At 43.4% G+C, this 26,745-nt stretch overlaps 2 protein-coding genes across 5 annotated transcripts in view; one reads left to right on the forward strand and one right to left on the reverse strand.

Annotated features, from left to right (window-relative positions):
• The window catches only part of SBSPON (somatomedin B and thrombospondin type 1 domain containing), a 51,503-nt gene that overhangs the window by 9,306 nt on the left and 15,452 nt on the right, over window positions 1-26,745 (forward strand). The window contains exons 2-5 of one of the 2 annotated variants that reach the window (XM_073330844.1): window positions 7,536-7,730; window positions 16,364-16,454; window positions 17,314-17,490; window positions 18,499-18,870. In XM_073330844.1, coding sequence (XP_073186945.1) covers window positions 7,536-7,730; window positions 16,364-16,454; window positions 17,314-17,490; window positions 18,499-18,616 — 581 coding nt within the window. In that variant the 3' untranslated portion in view covers window positions 18,617-18,870. Of the gene's footprint in view, window positions 1-7,535; window positions 7,731-16,363; window positions 16,455-17,313; window positions 17,491-18,498; window positions 18,871-26,745 lie in introns of those variants that run through there. The other variant, XM_073330845.1, reaches the window with a different exon arrangement.
• The window catches only part of TERF1 (telomeric repeat binding factor 1), a 40,735-nt gene continuing 31,560 nt past the window's right edge, over window positions 17,571-26,745 (reverse strand). Inside the window, exon 10 of one of the 3 annotated variants that reach the window (XM_073330842.1) lies at window positions 17,571-17,642. In XM_073330842.1, the coding sequence (XP_073186943.1) occupies window positions 17,586-17,642 (57 nt within the window). In that variant the 3' untranslated portion in view covers window positions 17,571-17,585. Of the gene's footprint in view, window positions 17,643-25,563; window positions 26,256-26,745 lie in introns of those variants that run through there. The other 2 variants (XM_073330840.1, XM_073330843.1) reach the window with 2 other exon arrangements.

The raw sequence follows: 26,745 nt of genomic DNA on the forward strand, positions 1-26,745 counted from the left end.
TGCAGGAGCGGGAGAGAGTTGGGGGGGAGCCTCACCCCAGCACGCCCAAGGCAGCCCCCAGCCATGGCACCAGCCGGCGCCCCCCGACTCCTGGGGCAGAGGAGGCTGCTGCTGCCAGGGGCCTGGCTCCCTGGCCCTACGCAGCGCCCAGTCACATGGTGCCTGATCTCCCTGCCCAGCGGGGCCAGTCACGCTTCCTGGGCCAGGCAGGAAGCAGCATGGAGCTCGGCCGCGGCTGCTGAGCGAGGCGGCATCGGATTGGCCTCTGTGCGCAGGGCCCCAAAGCGGCTGCCCGGATGGCTGCGCAGCGCAGGTACCAGCCACAGCACGGCGCCTGCCCCGAGACAGGATGTGGGGCCCTGCAGCCCTTCCATAGCCCCACGCCCCGCAAACGGCACTGCTCCATGCACCCCCCTCTAGCACTGAGCCCCTTCTCCAACAGCCCCCTTCTATAACACTGAGCCCTACACCATGCACCCTCCCTAGCGCCGTGAGTTGGGGCCCCTTTGGCCTGGGGGGCTGCACCAGCCGAGCCCCAGCGTGGCTGGGACTTTCTGGGGTGGCGACTGCCTACCCAACCCCCCCATTCCCGTCTCTTGACCGCCCCCTCAGAACCTCCGCCCACTCCAGCTGCTCCCTGCCCCTTATCCAACCCCTCCTCCCAGCCCTGGCCTGGCCCCCTTACAATGCTGCTCAAAGCGGCAGGAGCTGCAGAGCTGCCCAGGAGCGGTCCAGAGCGCTGGCGTCCACGGCGCGGCATGCTGAGGCTCTGCGAGAGGAGGGAAGGTGGGGGAGGGGATGGGGGAGCCTCCCCGGCCGGGAGCTCAGGGAGCCTTAACAACCGGTTCTAAAACTGCTTCTAAATTTAACAAGCGGTTCTCGGAAACCGGTGCGAATTGTCTCCTGCTCACCACTGCATATGATCACATTGGTAGATGTGCAGGTGAACAAGCCCCTGATGGCGTGGCTAATGTGATTAGGTCCTATAATGGTGTCACTTGAATAAATATGTGGACAGAGTTGGCATTGGGCTTTGTTGCAAGGATAGGTTCCTGGGTTAGTGTTTTTGTTGTGTGGTGTGTGGTTGCTGGAGAGTATTTGCTTCAGGTTGGGGGACTGTCTGTAAGCGAGGACTGGTCTGTCTCCCACGATCTGTGAGAGTGAGGGATCATTTTTCAGAAGAGGCTCTAAATCTTTGATGATGCGCTGGAGAGGTTTTAGTTAGGGACTGAAGGTGATGGCTAATGGCATTCTGTTATTTTCTTTCTTGGGCCTGTCCTACAGTAGGTGACTTCTGAGTACTCTTCTGGCTCTGCCAATATGTTTTTTCACTTCAGCAGGTGGGTATTGTAGTTTTAAGAATGCTTGATAGAGATCTTGTAGGTGTTTGTCTCTGTCTGAGGGATTGGAGCAAATGTGGTTGTATCTTAGAGGTTGGCTGTAGACAATGGATCGTGTGGTGTGTCCTGGATGGAAGCTGGAGGCATGTAGGTAAGTATAGGTCAGTAGGTTTCCAGTATAGGATGGTGTTTATGTGACCATCGCTTATTAGCACAGTAGTGTCCAGGAAATGGACCGCTTGTATGGATTGGTCTAGGCTGAGGTTGATGGTGGGACACAAGCGGTCCATTTCCTGGACACTATCTATCTTGAAAAATAATCCCTCACTCTCACAGATCTTGGGAGACAGACCAGTCCTCGCTTACAGACAGCCCCCCAACCTGAAGCAAATACTCTCCAGCAATCACACACCACACAACAAAAACACTAACCAAGGAACCTATCCTTGCAACAAAGCCCAATGCCAACTCTGTCCACATATTTATTCAAGTGACACCATTGTAGGACCTTCTGATAATAGCTCATCTTAATTAATTAGCCTCTTACAGTTTGTATGGCAACTTCCACCTTCTCTGTATGTGTGTATATATCTTCTTACTATATGTTCCATTCTATGCATCCAATGAAGTGGGCTGTAGCCCACAAAAGCTTATGCTCTAATAAATTTGTTAGTCTCTAAGGTGCCACAAGTACTCCTGTTCTTTTTGAGCTATGTGTTATTATTTCTGGAGTAACATCAGTGTGCAAACTGCACTACATAAGCATTCAGCAATAATAACATTATTATATTTGTATTGCAGTAGTGCCTAGCAGCCCCAGTCATGGATCAGGACTCCATTGTGCTAGGTGCTGTACAAACACAGATCTGTATCAACAGAACAAAAAGACAGACCCCGGCCACAAAGAGCTTACAAGATGATGATGTGGTTCCTGTCCCAAGGAGTTGACAATATGGTCCAGAAAGATAGGCCAGATAGTATATCAGGCATAGATGACTTGTGCCTCCCGATCTAAAGGGGAGGACAAGTGACCACCCCACGTGTCTCCTCTGCCCAGCAACCTCCCCACCCTGCACCCAGCCTATGTTGGCCATGCTCATCCCGCCCCACGTTACCTGGGGTGAGGGAAGGACTCTGTTCTTCTCCCACTGTGGAACCCTCCCCACTTTTCCCTGGCAGGCAGGCCCAGGCAGGGAGCAAGATGGAACCATTTCTCACATGGCTGAAGCTGGCTGCTCTGGGTTGCTGCTCCGTGCAGTGCAGCAGCTGCCTGAGGGTACGTCTTCACTACCCACCGGCTCGGCGGGTAGTGGTCGATCTATCGGGGATTGATTTATCGCGTCTCGTCTAGACGCGATAAATCAGTCCCTGAATCGATGCCTGTACTCCACCTCGGCAGGAGGAGTAAGCGGAGTCGACGGGGGAGCCGCCGTGGTCAACTCGCCACTGTGAGGACAGCCAGGTAACTCGAACTAAGATACTTCGACTTCAGCTCCGTGAATAGCGTAGCGGAAGTTATGTATCTTAGTTCGAACCGTCCCCCTAGTGTAGCTTATGAGAGCCTGGTGGTGGCTGCCTGCTCCTCACCTGGGCCTGGCTGCTGGAGACGGGATGGAGTGAGCCAGAAACATGCCTGGGGGGAGAGGGGACTCCAGCTATGGCTTGCTGGGCCCCTGTCCCCAGCAGCTGGGCCTGGTGCGTGGAGCAGTGACCCAGAGTAGCAGGCATGAGAAGCAAATGGCCCTGCTCCCTCCCCCCGTCAGACCAATCTGGCAGGGCACTTGGCCCCGCATATCCCCCCCTATGAGTTGCCTCTGACAGGGGATGGCAAGAACTTGGAAGCGTGATGTTATGTGGAGATAGCTGTGTATTTGAAGGAGGGATTTAAAGAAGCCCTGAACGTCACTTGGCTCACAAACAGAAGGGATCATTCCAAGTGCTAAGGTGCAGCATGGAAGGAGGCACTAGATTAGATGTGTAAAGAAAACCCCAGTGAATGGGGAAATTATCATCATCCTCATTTTTACAGCTGAGGAACATTAGGTGACTTGCCCAGGGTCACACAAGACATCTATACATGAGGCAGGAATTGAACCATTTTCTTGAGTCCTAATTCAATGCTTTAACCACAAGACTATCTTTCTTCTCAAGAGGAGAGAAGGAAGAAATAAAAGCAGGGGAAACATTGAATTGCACCTCTAGTGAGAACAAGAAACTTGAATTTGAGATGGAAGAAGAGAGGAGACCAGTGAAGACATCTGAAGAGGGAATGACATGGGCAAAATGGCAGGAGAGGAAAATAATTTTGCCACACCACTTTGGACAAAATGGATGGAGATGAGCTGAAATAGGGTGCTGGACTAAACTCATCAGGGATGCAAGTTCACTGACGTCAATGGACTTGCATCAGGGGCAAATTTGGCCCTAAGGGACAACTCCTGTGAGTAAGAGGAGCAAGATTTGTCCTGATCATATAAACAAGTGGCACTGTGTAAGTTATTAGAGAGCAAAGAGTTGAGGCCCGCATTACTCCACTCAGTCACAGAAGATATTTGCATCAGTTAAAAGCCCATTATCCGCGGGACATTTCTGGTAATGTACATAATCATCTCATGAACAGAATTTAAAGACCTATACAATCCATTATGACAATTTAACAAATAAATATGCAGCAGGCCATACAGGCACAGTTTTCGAAATCTGTAACTCTCAGTGTCTCGGTGAGATGAGGCCATGGAAAGCTGAACTCATGCCAGTGTGTCACGCTGGTGTGGGTTTGTCTAATGTAAGATGGCTGTTAAAGGGCAAACAAAGCAAAGATCTCTTCATTAGGCAGTTTCTTACCCTGGGATAATGTATCCATGACCTGCTTCTGGAATCTGGGAAACAAGCTGCTAAAACTTTTCTTTCAGGCAGCTTGCAGAGTATCTGTATCCACCAGGGACATCTTTTCTGATCTGTTGTCCATGCTTTTACAGGTAAAACAAGACAGAGCTACTGTTTTGTCAAAATTTGAATGAGAAATCCAAGGGAAAGGGAAAATATAGAGCAGAAAGAAGCTTATCATGTTAATATAGAGGAGAGATGCAAGGAAGATGTAATCCTTAGTGGATGCATCCAGAGAAGGAAGCATTGCAGATAAAGAAAGAGATAGTTTGGAAGAATCAGATATAACAGATCCATTACTGAGAATTTCTGCAGGCACTATCATTGAGTGACCTTTGAAAATTTAAAAGCTGGTTAGTGTATCACCTAAATTCCATCTTCTACATATCACAAGCACTTTCACCCTGAAAGGCTTTTTCTCAAGTGATCAACATGAGGTCTTATGGTCCAGCCTTTACAGCCTGCACTGATTCAGAGGGCTGCCTGATCCATCCAATATATCTATACGGAGGCATAAAAAGTATGAAAGGCCATACTTGGGCTAAACATTCCAGCAGGTGTCAGAAGAATTCTGTATAATACAAAACAAAAGTCTTATTTAATTGAACAGTGTTTTCCTTTTTTCTTTGATTGAAATCGCCACTGAGTTGAGCATGTTCTGGTATTTCTCCTCAGACAATATTTCTATGCCATAAACTCATTTTACCTGGTGAAAAATGAACTCCACTAGAACCTTGGAAAAGTAAAGACTGTATTAGTCTGGTTTGAGGTAGGACATACAAACACAAAAGGATTTATAAGCGTTCTGTGAAAACGTGGCGTATGTGCTATTTATTGAATGGTATTCCTACAATTCTGAGGGAATTGCTTTGAAAAATAATTTTTCTTCTGAATCAAAATCTGCTTTCAAAACAATGGCTCTTTTCCCCCCAGAAGATGCTTTTGGAAAGGTTTGAAGTGGATCTGTGTGAACACTTCCACGTATGATTCACAAGGCATTCGTGAATTTGTGCATGAGAACTGGCCATTAACTATATGACCTATGTGTGACTTTAATTCTCTGTGCCTCCATTTTCCCATCTGTAAAATGGAATGACAAAGGACTTTGGAATCTAAGATGACAGGCATTATATAAGTGATAAGTATTTTGTGTCCACTAAATTTAGTGATATCAAGTCTTCATATTTATATTAACAGAACTAGATCAAAATCAGAACTTCTTCAGACAACCCTTAGTGCACCTTTATCTAAGTCAAATAAAATGGCCTAACAAACAAAACAAACTATCAAAACAAAGCTCTTGTAGAATATCTGTATTGTAGGAGCCTTTCAGTAAGAACAAAATTTCCATGCAAAGAAGCATGCATAAGAGGTATTATGTGAAAGTGATAAAGAAATTAAGGAATATGTTTATACAATTTTATTTAAAAAATGGAATCAGGTATTGCAATCATACCCTAGCTTGTGTCACTTAACAGGTACTTGGGGAGGCATTTACACATTCACTGCCTTGTTCAGTAATAAAGTTTGTGGAGCTTTGAGCTTCGTGGATGGAAGATACTATGGAAGTACAGTGTCCTAACGATTATTATTGGTCAAGTCTGATGTTTAACGGTCTTAGATGGCACCAAAGCTTGTAAAATTGAGATTTGCAATATGATGTCAAAATACAATAGCCTGTTTACAGTCTGGAGGGACCCAGAGGCATTTTGGATTAAACAGAAATTCTTAACATTGGAATTCATAGAACTTTGGTTTACCTGTGTTGCTATTTTCAAACCTCTTGCCTTAAGCTGCTTCACTTTGTTGCTTTTGCCATTCAGTGTCTGTTCAAAAGTGATGATTCTTGGAAGTAACAGACTAGGAATACAGTAGTCTGTGGCCACGTCTACTCTATGGGGACTATAGCGGCATGGCTAGGGTGCCATATCTATGCTGGCATAACCCTGTATTGTAGGCACAGCTTACACTGACAGAAGGTTTTTTCCCATCAGTGTCAAAACACCATCTCCCTGGGTGATGGCAGCTAGGGCAACAGAAGCATTCGTCCATTGACCTAGCTGTGTCTACACCAGGGCTTAGGTCACTATAGCTATAGCATTGAGGGGTGTGAATTTTTCACACTACCGAGCACCATAGCTATGTCAAGCTAAATTTTAAGTGTAGGCCAGGCCTGTGTCTGCCTCCATGCATCTTTTCCCCAACTAAAGAATAGTGCCTGCTTGGAGTTCCTCCTCCCTCCATCACTCAAACTGTCACTGACACTTTCCCCCTCAAAACCCAAAGAAAGAACAAGTGGCAGCATGTCAAAGAGTGTTTATTGTTAGGGGTATGTGGCCTTTGAAATACAGAGGCGCAATTTCTAGGGACAGTATTGGCTCCAGCGTGGTGCTTAATAATAATGGGAAACGTTGACAAATTTAAGGTAGTGTAAAATATTCTATTGTTATCTAAGGGAACTTGTGGGGCCAAATTTGTAATTTTGTGCATCACCTTGTGAATTGCCACTAAATTGTGAAAAGGAAAAGGACATGAAGGCAGAGAAGGGGTAACCAAAGTGTACAGAAATTAAAATAAATTCCACTCACACCCTGCTCTCAGTTATATTAGAGTAATGCCATTGGAATTACACTAATCTAAATCTACAGTAACAGTAGAATCTAGGCACATCAGTCAAAAAGGGTTAGAGAAATTTGAACTGTGTTCTTTGGGAAATGATTAAAAGGGGATCTCAATAATATATATTCTTATACAATAGTCTGAGGTGAATCAAGAGGAAAAGTGTTATTACAAGGCAATTTGACCTAGTGTCATGCACAGCAAACAGGGACCACCCAACATAAACAAAAGGAAAACAAAGTGGAGGCAGAATTTCTACCAACTTTGGGAATAAGTTACCAGCAGCAAGGTCATCTTGAAAAAAAAGATTATAAAAATGGGAAACCAGTAACTCCAAGGAGGGAGGGGGTGAAGAGCATATGCCCCCTAACTCCGCTGTTTTACGTTTTATTTCTCTCCTCCTTTAAACCAAATTTAGCAATACAGGAATCGCCATACTAAATCAGACCACAGGTCCTTCTAGTCTAGTATCCTGTCTCCAGCATGGCTAGCACCAGATGATTTAGAGAAACGTGAAAGAAACCCTGAAGCGGGCAACTATGGAATAATCTTTCCAAAGAGAAAGTTTAATCTTAAACCCCTCAGTAAAGGAGCATTCCCAGAGGGCCTTAATATTAGAGTTGTTAGAGGGTGCTACTGTAATATGATAGTGGTATTGACTGCTAGTAATATTCAAATATTGCTTTGTAGCTCTTCCGTGCATCGTTGGGGAGTGGAGTCACTGGAGTGGCTGTGCAGAGCAGTGTAAGCCTAATTTGCGAATGCGTAGGCGCTATGTGAAGCAGGAACCTAAAAATGGTGGGGAACCTTGCCCCCTACTTGAAGAGAAGTCTGGCTGCCTGGAATACTTGACTTACCAGGGGCAGGACTGCGGACATGAATACGGTACTGTCACTCTGATTTATTTGAATTGCCCTGATGTCTTTTGTCACCAGTTAATAGTCGTCCCCCACACCCTCCAGGCATTGATGACAATAAGTTGCAGTTACAGTCTACATAGTACAAATGCATTTTAAAACTTTGAGAGAGACAAGGTGGGTGAGGTAATATCTTTTATTGGACCAACTTCTGTTGGTGGATGGGGACAAGCTTTGAGCTTCACAGAGCTCTTCTTCTGGCCCTCAGACCTCCCTTTTAAAACTTTATCTTTTACTTTCATATAATTTCATAGCTGCTTATTCTTTCTGACTTAAATATTTACTTGGACATTTTGGGCCAGGTTTGGATTTCGGTGACAGTTAGGAATGCTCCACATCTCATAGGAGGCTCCTAACATCTTGCAGCATCAGCCCCAATAAAAAGGAAACAATGTGTATAAGGTGAATGCACCTCACCTAAATGACAGAAGATATATTATTATTGGAAGTGTTTACAAGGAGTTTATTGTACAAAGAACTACAACTACACGTTCCCCTTCACTTTCCTGACTTAGGCCACTCAATAGTTTTTAAACCCATCTTACAATGTACTCCTTTAAGCACTTGCACTAATGTGTCAGACATACAAAACTGGCACTCCTAACTGGATGCTCCAAGACCGTATCCAACATATCTCCAAACAGCTGGGATCCTGAAAGGGAAGAGTGAGGAAACAAAGCTTGGAGGAAATATCCCCATCCCAGAGACAGATCCAGAGAGCTCTCTGAGCCAGTGCAGAAGCACCTAAGTTGGCTCCAAAGGAAAATGGAAGCTTGATACGGGTTGTTGAGGGGATTCAACTGAGATGAGGTACTTCAAGAGGTTCCTACACACCATAAAGGGCAGCTTGAAGCAAATGGCTTTTCCCCCTCAGATCTTCATGAGCCATTGGGATGGCCACTCTAGAGGCATATGAGGCATAGATTATAGTAGCTGTCTGAGTGCCACTTCCATGTACATTGTTAAATAACTGCCCCTTCTACTTACCTGTACATGGAATCACAAAAGGAGGTTAGCCTCCAGAAGTAGGTGCATGGGCTTAAAATGGAAAGCCACCAATAAATCCACCTTCTGGTGGGACAACCACAGTTTATGGAAGTCAGTGTTCAACCTGCAGTGCCTGAGTAAGTTATTGTTGAATCAAGAGTGCTAACTTTATTTCCACCATCTTCCCAACAGAGAGGGAGGTAAGCAGAATCACCCCAGAGAAGCTGCCTTGGGAAGAAAATAGGGAGTCTCGCTGCTCCATTGGAGACCATGACATTTTTGTTGTGTGCGTGACCACGGAACCCTATTCCTCTCAAGTGACCTTCTGAGGGTATTTTTACAATGAGAGGGAGAGTTCGGTGATCCAGATCCAAATCTAGCTCACTGCCTTTGGGAGGTTCTTCAAGAAGGGAAAAGAAGGACAAGGCTTTTCTTACCTCTAGGATCAATAGGTCATGGTAGAGCCAGGAGCTCCCTTACTAAAGAAGGAAAATTGTCTTAGCTGTGAGGTAAAAGGATCCTTTGCAAGGGAGGCAGCAGAAGCCCAGTTTATCTTTGCTATGGTTCCAAGATGAAAGAACTCTCATGAAAATAGAGGGGTTAGGGTAGTTCTAGAGACAGCATCCCCCTACCTCCCAGAAGTCCTTTTGAGCCCCAGTCCTCCTAAAAATCCCTTGGGACCTGTCCTGCTGGTGTCTATAATCCATAGGGAGCTGCTGGAATGTGGGTCTTCTTCAGAATCATGCACCCTGTGGCTCAGGCCTGGCTGTTGCACTTACATGAAAGGTAGAGAGTGTGTGTGTGTGAGAGAGAGAGAGAGAGAGAGAAGGGGGTGCAGAAAAAGCCTGCTGCCAAAAGGTTGCAGTGGGAGGGACACAAGAATGACATTTTAAGCCCTTCTCGCCTGGCTCTTTCCTTTGTACTCCTGTTCTGTGACAGTCTGGAGCCTCTTTTAGGCATGGAAGAAGGTGGCATCTTAGACACAAGCAAACTTCAGCTGCTTGCAGTAAAGCAGGAAAATAACTGACCTGCATGCAGGGCTGGGGAGGCATAGGATACAGAAGTCCTGCATCTGGATTGACTACCCCTGCCTTGTGAAGAGATGAAAACAATTATTTACCCATTCAGCCATACTAGTGGAAATGGGAACAGAGTAGAGGCAGAAGCAAATGAAGGCCTTTGTAGCTGAACTGGAGATACAAAGGAAGTTAAGCTGCTATGTTTCCTTGTCTTTGTAGAAGGTTAGAAGCAATTTTTCAAAGGTTTTTTCCAATCTATGCACCAACAAAATGAATGTGCATGTGTTCTTGCAACAAATTGGGTACTCAGGCATGCGATTCATTGACTTGCACATGTGGCTGTCCAAACAAAATGAGGATGTGTGGTTTGCATGGTATCAGATGCCAGGTTCGTGGCTTATATGAAATGAATTTGTGTCAGTCCAGTTCCTACTTAATAGGTGCCCATAGCAGCACCAAAAAAGAAAAAAAATCCAGTTCCAGTTGGCACAATTGGCAGTTTATTTGCTAGGACTGAATGGGCATGGAAACCGGTACATCTTGGCCCAGTGCCCCTTCTGGATGATCATCAGTCTGTTGTAAGTGGACCCTGCTGCTGGATCACACATGCTCAGGCCCCCTGGGTCTGGGTAGTCTAGTCACTGTTCTGCATCTCTAGGGTGCACTTGTAGGCTGACCTCTTGTTTGAGCCCTTCCTTGGAACGTGGGACTTCACAATCCAGTCACCCTAGTCCAGCAGTGCCACTCACTAAAATTTGGCCTAGCTGCCCCCTCATCCAGGGGACAGGCCAAATGTGAACAGCACTGAAACTCCCTGTGCCAGGGACCAGGTTGCAATGACTGGAGTGGGAGTCAACCCAGTTGGACCCACACGACAGAAGCTGCTGCTGTGGGGTGAGTGCAGGATGGGCTTGCTCTGCAACTCCCCACTAGGGCTTCCCATTCCTCAGGGGCAGCACCCATCCCCCCAAAACCCAGGCTTTCCACTCCCCAGGGGCAGGACTTGTCCCCTTTAGCCACTGGGAATGTTGGAAAGTATGATAGTCTCTGAAGCTCCCAAGCCCTCAGTTGCTCACATACACTCCCCCAGAGTTCTACCTAGCTGGGGGCATTTTGACTTCTAGTTTAACCCCTTTGGGGACAGTGTGAAAGCAAGGAACACAGGCTTAGCCACAGAATTTCTTAGCCACAGTCACTGTACTATTAAAAGGCACTAGCAAGTACAGAACTGTCCAAAATAAAAGTCCTGAGATCTCACCCCTTCTGAGTCAAAAGTCATCAGGAGAACCCTACCCATTGCCGTAGTGAGTGTCCACACTGAAGTGCTGCAGCAGTGTTTCAAATGTAGACAAACCCTGACTCTCATCTTTTGGCCATATGGCCATTGGCAGCCTTGTCTCTTTCCCTCTCCAAGTTCCTGTGTTGAAAATTTGTTGTTCCATACCAGGGGTCGCCAACCTTTGGTACCCGGCCCATCAGGGTAAAGCCGCTGGCGGGCCAGTTTGTTTATGTGGAGTGTCCGCAGGCACGGAGCCCCTCAGCTCCCATGGGCCGCGGTTCGCCGTTCCTGGCCAATGGGAGTTGCGGGAAGCGGCACAGGCCAAGGAATGTGCTAGCCACTGCTTTCTGCAGCTCCCATTGGCCGGGAACGGCGAATTGCGGCCAGTGGAAGCTGCGGTGCTCAGTGCCTGGGGACGCTCCACATAAACAAACCAGCCTGGCCCACCAGCGGCTTCATGCTGACAGGCTGGGTGCCAAACGTTACCGACCCTTGTTCCATACCAGGTGCATGGGCCAGAAGTTGAGAGACAGTCAATGGCCCTAGATTGTTGTCTTGATGGCTTCTTAGAGACTGTCTTTCAATGATGTGTCAAGCATTTTTCCGGGCAAGTAGCTGACTGGAATACTTCATAACTTTTATAAGTCTACACTTAAAACACTGCATTGGGGCAGCTGCGCTACTGTAGTACTTTAATGAAGATGCTATATGCTGACAGGAGAGAGCTCTCCCGTAGGTGGTAGCTATGTCAGTGGGAAAAGCTCTCCTTCTGGCATAGTGCTGTCTACACCTGTGCTTCGGTTAGTATAACTGTGTCGCTCAGGGATGTGGATTATTCACATCCCTCAGGGACGTAGTTATACCAAAGTAATTCTGTAGCGTAGATCTGCCTCCCCTTTTTTTAGGCAGTTAGCACATAACACAAAATGGAGGTCTAATTGAAAATGAAGGTTACAAAATGGAGATCACAATCTAAGGATATGTCTGTACTACGAAATTAGGTCGATTTTATAGAAGTCGATTTTTAAAAATCAATTTTATACAGTTGATTGTGTATGTCCCCACTAAGTGCATTAAGTCGGCGGAGTGTGTCCTCAATACCGTGGCTAGCATCGACTTACAGAGTGGTGTTCTGTGGGTAGCTATCCCACAGTTCCCGCAGTCTCTGCTGCCCATTAGAATTCTGGGTTAAGCTCCCAATGCCTGTTGGGGCAAAAACATTGTCGAGGATGGTTTTGGGTACGTTGTCAGTCGCCCCTCCCTCCCTCCCTCTGTGAAAGCAACGGCACACAATAGTTTTGCGCCTTTTTTCCTGGGTTACCCATGCAGATGCCATACCACGGCAATCATGGTGCCCACTCAGCTCACCGCTGCTGTTGTGAGCATTGTAAACACCTTGCGCATTATCCTGGAGTATGTGCAGAACCGGGCTAAGAGACGCTAGCACGAGGATGATTGTGATGAGGACATGGACACAAACGTTTGTGAAAGCACGGGCTGTGGCAATTGGGACATCATGGCAGCAGTGGGGCTGGTTGATACAGTGGAACGCCGATTCTGGGCCCGGCTAACAAGCACAGACTGGTGGGACCACATAGTGTTGCAGGTATGGGATGATTCGCAGTGGCTGCGAAACTTTCGCATGCATAAGGCCACTTTCCTTGAACTTTGTGAGTTGCTTTCCCCCTGCCCTGAAGTGCAGGAATACCAAGATGAGAGCTGCCCTGACAGTTGAGAAGCAAATGGCGATAGCCCTGTGGAAGCTTGCAACACCTTACTGCTACCGGTCAGTCGGGAATCAATTTGGAGTGGGCAAGTCTACTGTGGGGACTGCTGTGATCCAAGTAGCCAATGCAATCACTGACGTTCTGCTAACAAGGGTAGTGATTCTGGGAAATGTGCAGGTCATACTGGTTGGCTTTGCTGCAATGGGGTTCTCTAACTGTGATGGGGCAATATCCCTATCTTGGCACCGGACCACCTTGCCAACCAGTACATAAACTGAAAGGGGTACTTCTCAATGGTGCTGCAAGCACTGGCGGATCACAAGGGATGTTTCACATGGAATGGCTGGGAAAGGTGCATGAAGCTCGCATATTTAGGAACTCAGGGCTGTTAGAGCAGTTTCAAGAAGGGACTTCCTTCCCAGACCAGAAAATTACCCCTGGGGATGTTGAAATGCCAATAGTTATCCTTGGGGACCCAGCCTAGCCCTTGTTCCCATCAGCCTGGACAGTAGTAAGGAGCAGTTCAACTATAGGCTGAGCAAGTGTAGAATGTGCCTTTGGACATTTAAAAGCTTGCTGGTGCTGTTTGCTGACTAAGTTAGACCTCAACGCAACCAATATTCCCACTGTTATTGCTGCTTGCTCTGTGCTCCATAATATCTGTGAGAGCAAAGGGGAGATGTTTATGGCGGGGTGGGAAGTTGAGGCAAATCGCCTGGCAGTTGATTTTGAGTAGCTAGACACCAGGGCGATTAGAAGAGCACAGCTAGGCGCACTGCGCATCAGAGAGGCTTTGAAAACCAGTTTCATGACTGGCCAGGCTACGGTGTGACAGCTGTGTGTATTTCTCCTTGCTGCAAACCTGCCTCCTTTGTTGATTTTAATTCCCTGTAAGCCAACCACCCTTCCCCCTTCGATCACAGCTGGCAAAGGAAATAAAGTAACTATTGTTTTGAAACCATGCATTCTTTCTTTATTAATTTTTTTAAAAAAGGGAGATAACTGACAAGGTAGCCCGGGTGGGGTACGGTGCGGGAGGAGGGAAGGACAAGTCCACATTGCTTATTGTAGCTACACTACAAATCAAAACTGTTTGAATGACAGCCTTCTGTTGCTTGGGCCATCCTCTGAATGGAGTGGCTGGGTGCTCAGAGCCTCTCCCCCTCTGCGTTCTTGGGCATCTGAGAGAGGAGGATATGGAACTTGGGGAGGAGGGCAAGTGGTTATACAATGGATGCAGCGGGGGTCTGTGCTCTTGTTGGCTTTCCTGCAGCTCCAACAGATGCTTCATCATGTCCGTTTGCTCCCCCATTAGCCTCAGCATTGCCTCCTGCCTCTGCTGTTTGCGCTCACTTAATGCTTTCCTGGCCTCTGCCACTGAATGCGCCCATGCATTAAGCTGTGCCCTATCAGTGCAGGAGGACTGCATGAACTCGGAAAACATGTCATCGCGAGTGCGTTTTTTTTTTTTCACCTTCCAATCTGCAATAACCTCAGGGATAGAGATGATAGGGGGAGCATAGACACATTTGCACCTGCGGGGAGATAAAAAGGGAGATTAAGATTTAAGACGATACATTTTTGAGAACAAAAGGGAGACTCTTTCACAGAGAATCAAGCAATTCACAGCAGACAGCACATGTGCTTTCAGTACAAGGTTGCATTTTGCCTTTTATATTGAGCACCTGCCGGTATGGTGACACATCACACATGGCTGGGCAACAGAATTCGGTTTCCAGGCAGCCATGGTAAGCCTTTTGGTACGCGGGGTTGGCTTCTTCCGCCTTTATAACATGTGGGAATAGTTTCAAACTGCAGTGCCATCCTTTCCCATAGCAAGCAATGCCAGCTGGGTTTCACATTTAAAAGGAGGGGCTGTGGTTTTCGGGTGGATGTGCAGCACACACCTCCTCCCATCCCACCGCATGGCTATTCTCTGGGATGATCCCTTCACCCCTCCCCCCGCCGCGTGGCTCTTCTCCGAGATGATCCCTTTTAGCCAAGCACAAACAACCCAACATGAACGGGGTCCTTTTACTGTTGCCTTACAAAAATTCCCCTATTTCAACCAGGTGACCATGAATGATCTCACTCTCCTGAGGTTAACACAGAAAGATAAAGACCGAATGTTGCTTGAATGCGACCAAAACCCAGGACCATTCGCTGCCATGCTTTGTGCTTGACGTGGTAAAGTGTCCTACCGTGGAGGACGAAATAAGGCAGCTCTCCCCAGAAGCCTTCTGCAAAGGCTTTCAGAGTACCTTCTGAAGAGCTTCACGGAGATGTCCCTGGAGGATTCCCACTCCATCCCCAGATACGTTATCAGACTTTTCCAGTAGCTGTATTGGCTGTGAATGCATCCCAATTCTTCATGGAAAATCAAACATTAAACACTATTGCTTTTAACCTGGTACTGTAGTTACAAATGTGCACTCACCAGAGCTGCCTTCTCTAGCTTCAGGGTCATGGATCCCGCCTTGGGAGGGTATTGGCTCCAGGGAGATGAAAAGGTCCTGGCTGCCAGGGAGAATGGATTCACTGCTTGCCTGCTGTGCATTCTCCTCCTCCTCCTCCTCCCCCCCAAAATCCTCCTCCATGTTGTGTGAGAATCCCCCCTTGCAGGTGTCCACGGACAGTGGTGGGGTAGTGATAGGGTCTCCCCCTAGAAAACCATGCAACTGACCATAGAAGCAGCATGTATGGGACTCTGACCCGGAGCGACCATTTGCCTCCTTTGTCTTTTACCTGAGCTCCTTAACTTTCACGTGGCATTGCTGTGTGTCCCTGTTGTAGCCTCTCTCCACCATGCCCTGTGCGATTTTGGCATATATATTAGCATTTCTTCTTTTTGATCAGAGTTCGACCTGCACAGATTTTTCTCCCCATACAGCAATTAGATCCAGTGTCTCCCTTTCGCTTCATGCTGGAGCTCATTTGCAATTCTGGGGGGACTGCATGGTCACCTGTGCTGCTGAGCTCGCCACGCTGACCAAACAGGAAATAAAATTCAAAATTTCCTGGGGCTTTTACTGTGTACCTGGCTAGTGCATCGGAGTTGAAAGTACTGTCCAGAGCGGTCACATTGGAGTACTCTGGGATAGCTCCCGGAGACCAATACCCTCGAATTGCACCTGCACTACCCTAAATTTGACCCAGCAAGGTCGACTTTAGCGCAACTTCCCTCGCCAGGGAGGAGTACAGAAGTCAATTTTAAGAGCCCTTTAGGTTGACTGAACAGGGGTGGTTGTGTAGACATATTCATTTTAAAATTGACCTAACGCAGCTAAATTTGACCTAATCCCGTAGTGTAGACTGGGGCTAACTCAGACATTTCCCATTCTATCTCAGAGATTAGACTGCACTCATTCCTCATTCTGGAATAGAGGGACACTGGTAGGGTTGAGTAGAAAAGTTTGCTCAGGCTGTAAGTGTTTTCAATGAATCACTGACTTCCATCTCGGACATCTTTAATAAGCCATCATTTCTCTAATAAAGACAACATAATTGATGCTATAAATAAAATATAGATTAGATATCTGCCTTATTTCACAAAGGTTGTGTTCTCATTCTAACTATTATTCCCCCTCAGTTCCTGCTTTCATAACTACCTCTGAATACAGTAAGGAAAGAAAAAGGCAAGCTGTCTCTCCACTGTGGTCTTCAGATACAGAGGAAGCTGGGTAATCTCTCACATGTACATTTTGGTCCTCTTGTTAAGTAGAAAGTATCTACACAGAACCATTTAATTTGATATGGAATAATTTAAGGGCAGCAGACAGCCCTAAATAACCACATACCTAATTTTTCTCCTGTACAGCATTTTATTTTCTGTGTCAGTCCAGGTCATTATTTTATTTGCTAACTATCCTGAACTAGACATTTATTGAGGTCATGGAAAATTTTGTAGAGTGACAGCTTTATTTATTTATTTTTTTAAAAAAGCAAACACAAAGTCAAGTAAATCTGTAACTATGAGTAGCCTGAGAAATTATACATAGATTGCTGCATAAACAAAATTGGCGGAAAGTTCTAGTCCCAAGGGCTGCTCTATTAGGGCTGCGTGCCAGAAGCTGTACAAATATGTAGCTCACAGATCTGATCTACTCAGCTCTGTCACTGTATCGAATGCTCTATCCTACTCGGTTTACCCTGGGCCAATGAAACCAGTAGGCATTCTGAAAACAATTAGTCATACATTGAGTTTTATCTTTTACCGTTAGATTAAAAATAGGAGTGATTGGGAGACTGTATCCTACTAAAGTGTTTCATCCTAATATAAAGAAACTTTGTACATTATGTGGTGTTTGGGCTGTGCATCAAATGTCAGAACCAAGGTCCATCATTTGGTCGTGGCTGAAAGGGTGTGCAACTTAGCCACTGTTCAGCAATCTCTTTCCTAAGCTCTGTATCACTAATACTTTTTGTATGATGCACGGATATGGCATAAAAGCGATTCACATCCTAATGTCTGACAAAGTTATGCTCATCAATACTAAAGCCAGTTAAAGTGGTACTATTTTTTCCCCCACCCCCATGCAGATATTGTGTGGAATTTAAAACTGAATCACTCTCTCACCATTGCACTGTGGAGAATCGGCCATATGCCCGCTGGATGCAGTATCTACGAGAGGGGTATACTGTGTGTGTAGCTTGCCAGCCTCCAGCTATGAATACTGGCAACCATCGTTGTTCTGGAGATGGCCTGGGTGCTGATGGGTAAGGATGGAAGATATATTTCAATTTTAGGAGTCTGAATGCTTTTTGTTAAGTAGTTTTAATATAAAACACCAAGCTCTGATTTCACTTACCTTCTATTCCGCTGGATCACACGAGAGAATGTAAGAATGCTCAGGATGTTTAGGCCGTGGCTAAAGAGAAGTGAAATTGTGAAAAAGCAATGTAAAAGCTGAACTGAAATAGCTCACACTGACCAGCTGCAGTAGCTGAGATGATTTCTCCATTCTGCCCTGGCCTAGAAGGAACCCTTCTTCCAGGCCTAAATTCATTACATTAGGCTTTCTGATAGAACTTTATGCTTTATTTACAGTAGCTGCTGAGACCAGGGCCAAACTATTTAGTGATTTAGCAAGTACATATTAGAACTTTAAACATCTCCTTTTATTTTTAGATGAATGTCTCCAATGTCATGCAGCCAAGTGTAGTGGTTTTAAAGCTTTCGGTTGAACTATGAAAAAGGAGGAATGGTGTAGTTTCTGTACTGAACAGAACTTGATGATACTGTAGGCCTACCACACTTTTTAAAGGGCCCGTGCTGTAATCTGAATTTGATCCCAAGCTCTAGCAGTTAGAGGCTAGCACATTACCCCATCAAACGCCATACAGCCAACGTGGTTAACCAAATGGATTCAAAATCATCTATTTGGAACAGATTTTAATCTAATTTTGTATTCTAATCATTCAAACTAAAATACTTAGTATATACTAACATGTATATTATGGTAGTGTTCAGTCACCGTAATGAGAATGGGCACTGTACAGAGAAAGGCCCTGCTCCAGAGAGTTTATAATATAAGGAATAAGATTAATTTATCTAGCCTTCGAAACAAAACATTCCTAATCAAGTCTGAGCTGTCAGTGTTATTTACTAAAAACATTGAATCTAGCACTGTAGTAAAAGTAAAGTTTATAGTTCAAAGAAAGTATTTGAAAACCTACATTCAATTATTTTTAAAAAAAGAAAAACAATTTACTGTCACATTTCAGAAATAAAGTTCTCCATTGGCAAGCTGTTGGTAATCTTCGGTGCCAAGGAACATGGAAGAAAGTTCGGCAAGTGGAACAATGTTCATGTCCTGTTGTGCATAGTTTTATTTTTACATAAAAGTTGGAAAGAGAACTTTGAAGAACAACATCCATGAACATCTTTAAATCAGTTTAAGACTTTGTGAAGCCACAAGAACTCTACTTTTCTGCTGTACTTGCTTGCTGAACCTTAATCGAATTTTTAAGACTTTAGGAGCCATTCTGGTTGAGTATATTTGCCCTGTACCCAGATATTAAGATAGATCTTCTTGCTGCTGACTACACTCCAAGCTACCTTTTTTCTCTTTTTTGTAATTAAAAAGATTGAATGTCTCCAACGTGAGTAGTTTCAGTTCTTACCTCTTCATCTCTTACAAGGCACCCTTCACTATCAGAGGTATGGACCCTGCTCCACAGTAGGCAGGCTACTGTGCTCTGTTTACATGTGAGAAAAGTTACCCTCACCATTAATCCACTAGAAGTGCTTAAAGTGGACAATTGAGGAACTAGTACGGCATCTCAGTTCAAATCCTGTGCCCCATCTCAGACAAGTCTAGGCAGCTATAGATATTATTGAACATTAGCCTTTTTGGCCACAGGATCACTGAGAGCTCATGCTTAGCTATTTGTCCACTACAACCCCTAAATCTTTTTCAGAGTCACTGCTTCCCAAGATAGAGTTCACCCCTATTGAGTAAGTATAGCCTATATTCTTTGTTCCTAGATCTATATTTACATTTAGCCTATTAAAAATGCACATTTCTTAGTATCTTAGAGGTCTGTATACTAATGTGAGAAGTATGGGGAATAAGCAGGAAGAACTCAAAATGCTAGTAAACACACACAACTATGACAGTTAGCAACACAGAAACGAGGTGGGAAATATGCATGACTGAAATATTGGTATAGAAGGGTACAACTTGCTCAGGAAGGACAAGCAGGGAAAAAAAGGGAGGAGGTGTTGCCTTATATATTAAAATGTATACACTTGGACTGAGGTTGAGATGGAAATAGAAGACAGACTTGTTGAAAGTCTCTGGGTAAGGATAAAGGGTAAAAAACAAGGGTGATGTCATGGTAGGGGTTTGCTACAGACCACCTAACTACAAAGAAGAGCTAGATAATGCTTTTTTTTTTTTTTTTTTTAAAAACAACTAACAAAATCACCCAAACCATAGGACTTGGTGATGGGGGATTTCAACTACTCAGACTGCTGTTGGGAAAATAACACAGCAGGGCACAGATTATCCAACAAGTTCTTGGAATGTATTGGAGACAGTTTTTTATTTCAGAAGGTAGAGAAAGCTGCTAGGGGAGACACTGTTCTAGATTTGATTTTGACAAACAGGGAGGAACTGGTTGAGAATTTGAAAGTGGAAGGCAGCTTGCGTGAAAGTGATCATGATATGATAAAGTTCATGATTCTAAGGAATGGTAGGAGAATGAACAGCAAAATAAAGACAGTGGATTTCAAGAAGGCAGACTTTAGCAAACCCAGGGAGTTGGTAGGTAAGATCCCATGGGAAGCAAGTCTAAGGGGAAAACCAACTGAAGACAATTGGCAGTTTTTCAAAGAGACATTAAGGGCACAAGAGCAAACTACCCCACTGTGTAGGAAAGATAGGAAGTATGGCAAGAGACCACCCTGATTTAACCAGGAGATCTTCAAGGATCTAAAAATTAAAAAAAAAAGTCCTACAAAAAGTGGAAACTAGGTCAAATTACAAAGAATGAATATAAACAAATAACACAAGTATATAGGGACAAAATTAGAAAGGATAAGGCACAAAATGAGATCAAACTAACTAGAGACATAAAGGGTAACAAGAAAACATTCTACAAATACATTAAAAGCAAGAGGAAGACCAAGGACAGAGTAGGACCATTACTCAATGAGGGGAGGAAAAAAAAAAAAACACCACAAAATGTGTAAATGGCAGAGATGCTTAATGACTTCTTTGATTCAGTTTTCATCAAGAAGATTGGTGGTGATTGGACATCTAACATAGTGAATGCCAGTGAAAATGAGGTAGGATCAGAGGCTAAAATAGGAAAAGAACAAGTTAAAAATTACTTAGACAAATTAGTTCTTCAAGTCACCAGGGCCTGATGAAATGCATCCTAGAATACTCGAGGAGCTGAAAAGTCATGGAAGACTGGAGAGATTCCAGAAGACTGGAAAAGGGTAAATACAGTGCCAATCTATAAAAAGGGAAATAAGGACAACCCAGGGAATTACAGACCAGTCAGCTTAACTTCTGTACCTGGAAAGATAATGGAGCAAATAATTAATCAATGAATTTGCAAACATCTAGAAGAAAATAAGGTGATAAGTAACAGCATGGATTTGTCGACAACAAATCATGTCAAACCAACTTGATATCTTTCTTTGACAGGATAAGCAGCCTTGTGGATGAGGGGGAAAAACAGTTGACGTGGTATAGCTTCACTTTAGTAAAGCTTTTGAAACTGTCTTGCATGGTCTTCTCAAACTAGGGAATGCAACCTAGATGGAACTACTAAGGTGGGTGCAAAACTGGCTGGAAAGTAGTAGAGAGTAATTACCGGTTGTTCACAGTCATGCTGGAAGGGCATAACAAGTGGGGTCCCACAGGGATCAGTTCTGGGTCCGGTTCTGTTCAATATCTTCAGTGATTTAGATAATGGCAAAGAGAGTACACTTATAAAGTTTGCGGATGATACCAAGCTGGGAGGGGTTGCAAGTGCTTTGGAGGATAGGATTAAAATTCAAAATGTTCTGGACAAACTGGAGAAATGGTCTGAAGTAAATAGGATGAAATTCATGGACAAATGAAGGACAAAGGCAAAGTACTCCATTTAGGAAGGAACAAATCAGTTGCACACATACAAACTCAGAAATAACTGCCTAGGAAGCAGTACTGCAGAAAGGCATCTGGGGGTCATAGTGGACCACAAGCTAAATATGAGTAAACAATGTAACATTATTGAAAAAAGAGCGATCATCATTCTGGGATGTATTAACAGGAGTGTTGTAAGCAAGACACGAGAAATAATTCTTCCGCTCTACTCTGCGCTGATTAGGCCTCAACTGGAGTATTGTGTCCAGGTCTGGGCACCACATTTCAGGAAAGAAGTGGACAAATTGGAGAAAGTCCAGAGAAGAGCAACAAAAATGATTAAAGGCCTAGAAAAAATGACCTATGAGGGAAGACTGAAAAAGTTGGGTTTTTTAAGTCGGAAAAAAAGAAGACTGAGATTGGACACGATAATCAATTTTCAAGTATATAAAAGGTTATTACAAGGAGGAGGAAGAAGAATTGTTCTTCTTAACCTCTGAGGATAGGACAAGAAGCAATGGGCTTAAATTGCAGCAAGGGAGGTTTAGGTTGGACGTTAGGAAAAAACTTCCTGTCAGGATGTTAAGCACGAGAATAAATTGCCTAGGGAGGCTGTGAAATCTCTGTCATTGGAGATTTTTAAGAGCAGGTTAGACAAACGCCAGTCACGAATGTTCTAGGTAATACTTAGTTCTGCCGTAAGTGCAGGGGACTGTACTAGATGATCTCAAGGTCCCTTCTAGTCCTATGATTCTCTTCGCTTGGGTCTACCTTACCAAGTGATTAATACCACCATGAATCAGTGACTTATCCTCTTCATTATCTAGCACTCCCCCCAATTTGTGTCATCTAAACTTTTCAGTGATGAACTTATATTTTCTTCCAGGTCATTAATAAAAAAAAATTAATGAGTGTGAAGCTAAGAACTGATCCCTGCAGGATCCCACTAGAAACACTCATTTAACGATGATTTTCTATTTAAAATTACATGTTGAGACCCATCAGTTAGCCAGCTTCTAATCCATTTAATGTGCACAAGGTTAATTTTATATCCTTCTAATTCTATAATCAGAGTATCATGCAGTTCCAAGTCAAAGTCTATGTATATTACATAAATGCTATCATCTCTATCAACCAAATCTGTAATTGTATCAAAGAAAAAAAGGATATCAAATTAGTTTGACAGGATCTATTTTCCATAAACCCATGTAATATTATCCTCATTTAATTCTTGATTGAGTCCCATAGCAGCCTCTCTTATCTTACCCAGGATTGTCATCAGACTGGCAGGCCTATAATTACCCAGGTTATCCCATTCATCCTTTTTAAATACTGGCACAACAACATTAGCTTTCTTCCAATCTTTTGGAACTTCCCCAGTGTTCCAAGACTTGTTGAGAACTCAACATTACTGGTCCTGTGAACTCCTCAGCCAGCTCTTTTAAAACTGCTGGATGCAAGTTAAGTAGACCTGCTGATTCAAAAATGTCTAAACTTTAGTAGCTGCTGTTTTAACACCATCCTGAGATACTAGTAGAATTGAGTGTTATGACTACATCAGTTCTTTCCCCCAAATACTTATTGAACATTTCTTCCTTATCTGCATTATTATTGATAATTCTATTTCAATCTAGTAATGGACGAATGCCATTGTTAGGATTCTCTTTGTTCCTAACAGACACTTAAAAAATCATCCTTATTTTCCTTAACTCTGCTAGCCATAGATTTCTTCTTGTATCCCTTTACTCAGAATTGAGAAAACTGATAAGGGAAGCAATTAATATAAATCAGAAGCTATCAACATTCCTTTTTAAAAAAAATAACAAACAGCTGCCTTCACTTCCTCTCTGAACCAGGTTGGTTTAACCTGAATGGCCTTCTTCCTTGATTGTAGCGTTCTGGGCATCTCGTAAAGTGGTCTTAAATAATTCCCAATTATCATTTAAATTTTTACTAATTAAGTTCTTCCTCTAAGATGATTTGGCTCAATCATTTTCAGCTTTATGAATTTGGCCCTTTTAAAGCTCCATGTATATGTCACTGGTGTGGACTTTATTCTGTTTGCACTTGATAAATGTGATCAAGTCACAATCACTTGTACTTAAGTTACTATTAATTTTTAGTTCTCTCGTGAATTCCTCTTTACTTGTCAAGACAAAGTTAGAATTCCCCCATGTTGGATGCAACACTTATTGAGTTAGAAATTGTCATCTATAATATTTAGAAATTCCAAGGATGTTTTAGTACTGGCAACATAAGAGTACCAGCATGTGTCACTGCAGTCCAAGTCCCCCACAATCATTCAGCTTTTTTCCCTACGTGTTGTTGATAATACGCAAGAAGCCAGTCAGCCTGCTGCATAGTACAATCTGGTAGGCTGCAGCAGACACAAACTAATACCCCATATTGCGCTTTATCTGTTAGGACACTGATGCATAAGCTTTCAAGATCATTTTCTTCTGAGTTATAAGTTACTTGGAAACAGGTAAAGCCATTTTTGACAGAGTGCTACTCCCACACCCCTGTTGCCAACTTGATCCTTCAAATTGGCTTTAACCATTAATTTTAACATTCCAGTAATGGGAATCATTCCACCAAGTTCCGTAATGCCAGCTAGATCAAAATTTATGCTCATAAATGAGCAATTCCCATTCCTCATTTGTTACCCAGGCTCTAGCATTGGTGTATAGGCAATTAATTTTTTTTTTTTTTTAAAGACTTGATTCCTTGATTTTGTTCTCTACATCTTGATTTTGTACTGAATGCTCATTCATACTCTTCTTTTTAGGCTCCCCCTTTATTATTAAACACCTTCTTGACTACTCTGACTAGTCTGTCCCTGAGAAGATTAGTCCCCCTTCTATTGAGGTGGAGGCCATCCAAAGTATAAAGGTCCTCCCATCTCTGTAGAGGGCGGACCAATGTTCAACCCTACACCACCACTTACCTAGCCAGCAGCTCACTTCCGGAATCTTTTGACTTCTGTTTTCCTTTGCTCATGGGACAGAGAGGATCTCAGAAAACTGGTTTACACCTGAACTCAGGAGCTCTGATGGAATGCTGATGTATGAACTAGATACAGCAGGAAATCTTATTTAGAAGTCTCAAACTTCTTACATTCAGTATGGTGGCAGGAGGAAGGTGTTCAGGAGAGAGAATTATTGTGAAGAGCCTAATGCAACTTGTTAAAAGAGCCTCAGAATAGGCAGCTCACCATTGAAGTAGCTGTTTGTCATCGTGAACCATGGCTATCTGCCAGACCCATCATGGTGGTACTTGTCTAACCCACAGAACTTAATGATTCCACAATAATTTCTAAGATGACCTGGTGGACAGGGAAGTATCTACAAAGCCTTTTCCTTGAGATTTTGGCATTCTGTACCACAGGTTTAAGACTGGAAGAGACAGCCAGATGCTCCCTAAAAGGCAATAGGTGGCACACTGTCCTGCTTAGGGAGCACTCACTCTTTTCATATGAGCTAATAGCATCCTGATGCACTTACATGAGCTGCCCTTCCCAGAGTTTATCTTCACTAGTTGATGGTGAGAAAATACAGAAGCAGGCCTCTGAGCCAGCTATATCATTCCCTATGCACAATGGCCTGCCATGTGTCGACTAAACAGGCTACCGAACCATATGTCTCAAGCCTTCCAGATCCTGACTGGTAGAGTCAAGGTTGCAACTGGGAGATGGGAGAACAGAGACCCACAAGAGGATTACGTGACCTACAAGTGATAGGTACTATCACAATACTACTCCCCACTCCCGTTCCACCTCATCCCAATTTCCTCTTCTGTGAAAGAAGAGCTAAGATTAATTTTCAGTTGTGCCAGCAGTGTAGGTAACTTCAAAATGGCATCTTTACAAATGGAGCAATGCCGTGAGTATTTCTAGAAAAAAAACCAAACACTTGCAGACCATTTGGAAAGTATCTTAAATTAGCAATGCAAGATTTTTGTGCAGTCATGCCTGCAGATAAATAAGTGTACAAGCCACTTTGACCAAGATATCTCAAGAATTAAATGCTGGACAGAGATCAAAAACATCACATTGATGCTGCATGACCTACCTTAATCTGATTCTCTTTGAGGATTAAACAAACTGTAATTGCCGATGCAAGCCTTTATGATGTGACTATCTCTAAATGCTTTGGAAATGATGCATATCTTTATAAGAGTACAAATACAGCATACTGTTTTACATTCTATTTACAGCTTTAATATTACATAATTAGTATTTTACAAATTAAGTAAAACATTTACATTTCATGAGTGATAACATCCACTTTATACAGATAAATGCCATCTTTTATGTTAAGTTACATATCTATACTCAAACAAGAGAGGACATACAAATGATGTATACCTTTTATTATTCTGGTTCCACTTTCAGGATGCTAGTTTTGAGACTTTCCCTTGCCCAACCAGAATTAACAAACTACAGTACCTTTGCTTTGCAGAATTAAAAATTCAAAATATTAAAACATTCTAAAGGAAAAAAAAAGATGAAGACCGTACATTATCACTTATTGCTTTTCCTAGTATATACATTCATAGAGAGAAACATTAGTCTTACATTACTGTATTAATGAATTCACACCCAGGAAGTTCTTTTATATCAATTTAAACTGCCCACAACACTTTATAACCAAAATTATTGGGAAAAACTAGATAGGTGTCCAAACATTAATCTTCATGGGAAAAGTGGGGTAAGAGTTGAAGTTAGTTCTCACTGTCCAACTAAGCAATGTTTTGCTTGATCATAGTTCTCCATCTGTCTTTTAACATGACACTGGTTCGGTTGTTGAAGTCATAGTGAATCAGAATTTTATTCCAATTTCCCACTCCAAACTTCTTTACCCCATTCTTCAGTCTATTGTCTTCTTCCCAAGTCCATCGCTTTAGAAAGATAACAATTGTACACACTAAATTTTCCTCCGCAGAAAGTTCTAATTTGACACATTTAGTATAAATACCAGAAATGTATGAAAATATTGTTTATATTTCACTTATTAGGTTACATATATTCATATAATGCTACATTAAAGGTAGGTCAATTCTACATTTTCAGGTTACATCTGATACTTTGGGAGATATTTTCCTGTTTGGGTTTGGTGGATTTAAGTAGATAGCCCTTTAAAATAAATCAATTTGGGCTGCTGAAGTTTCACATAGAATGTCACATAATAAAGACATAGGTGCATTTTGAAAATTCTACCCAATGTCCGACTGGCTTTCAAAATTTACTAAGGAGCCTAAGCTAGACAGGCTCTTGAAAATTTTATCTGTGATGACCAAAGACTAACATTAACTGACATGCAGAATGACCATTCAGACAACAGACAGTACTTAGTCAATATGATATATAGGTAGCTATTTCTGTGACAGT

This window comes from Lepidochelys kempii, chromosome 2, assembly GCF_965140265.1.
Source record: "Lepidochelys kempii isolate rLepKem1 chromosome 2, rLepKem1.hap2, whole genome shotgun sequence".
NCBI lineage: Eukaryota > Metazoa > Chordata > Testudines > Cheloniidae > Lepidochelys > Lepidochelys kempii.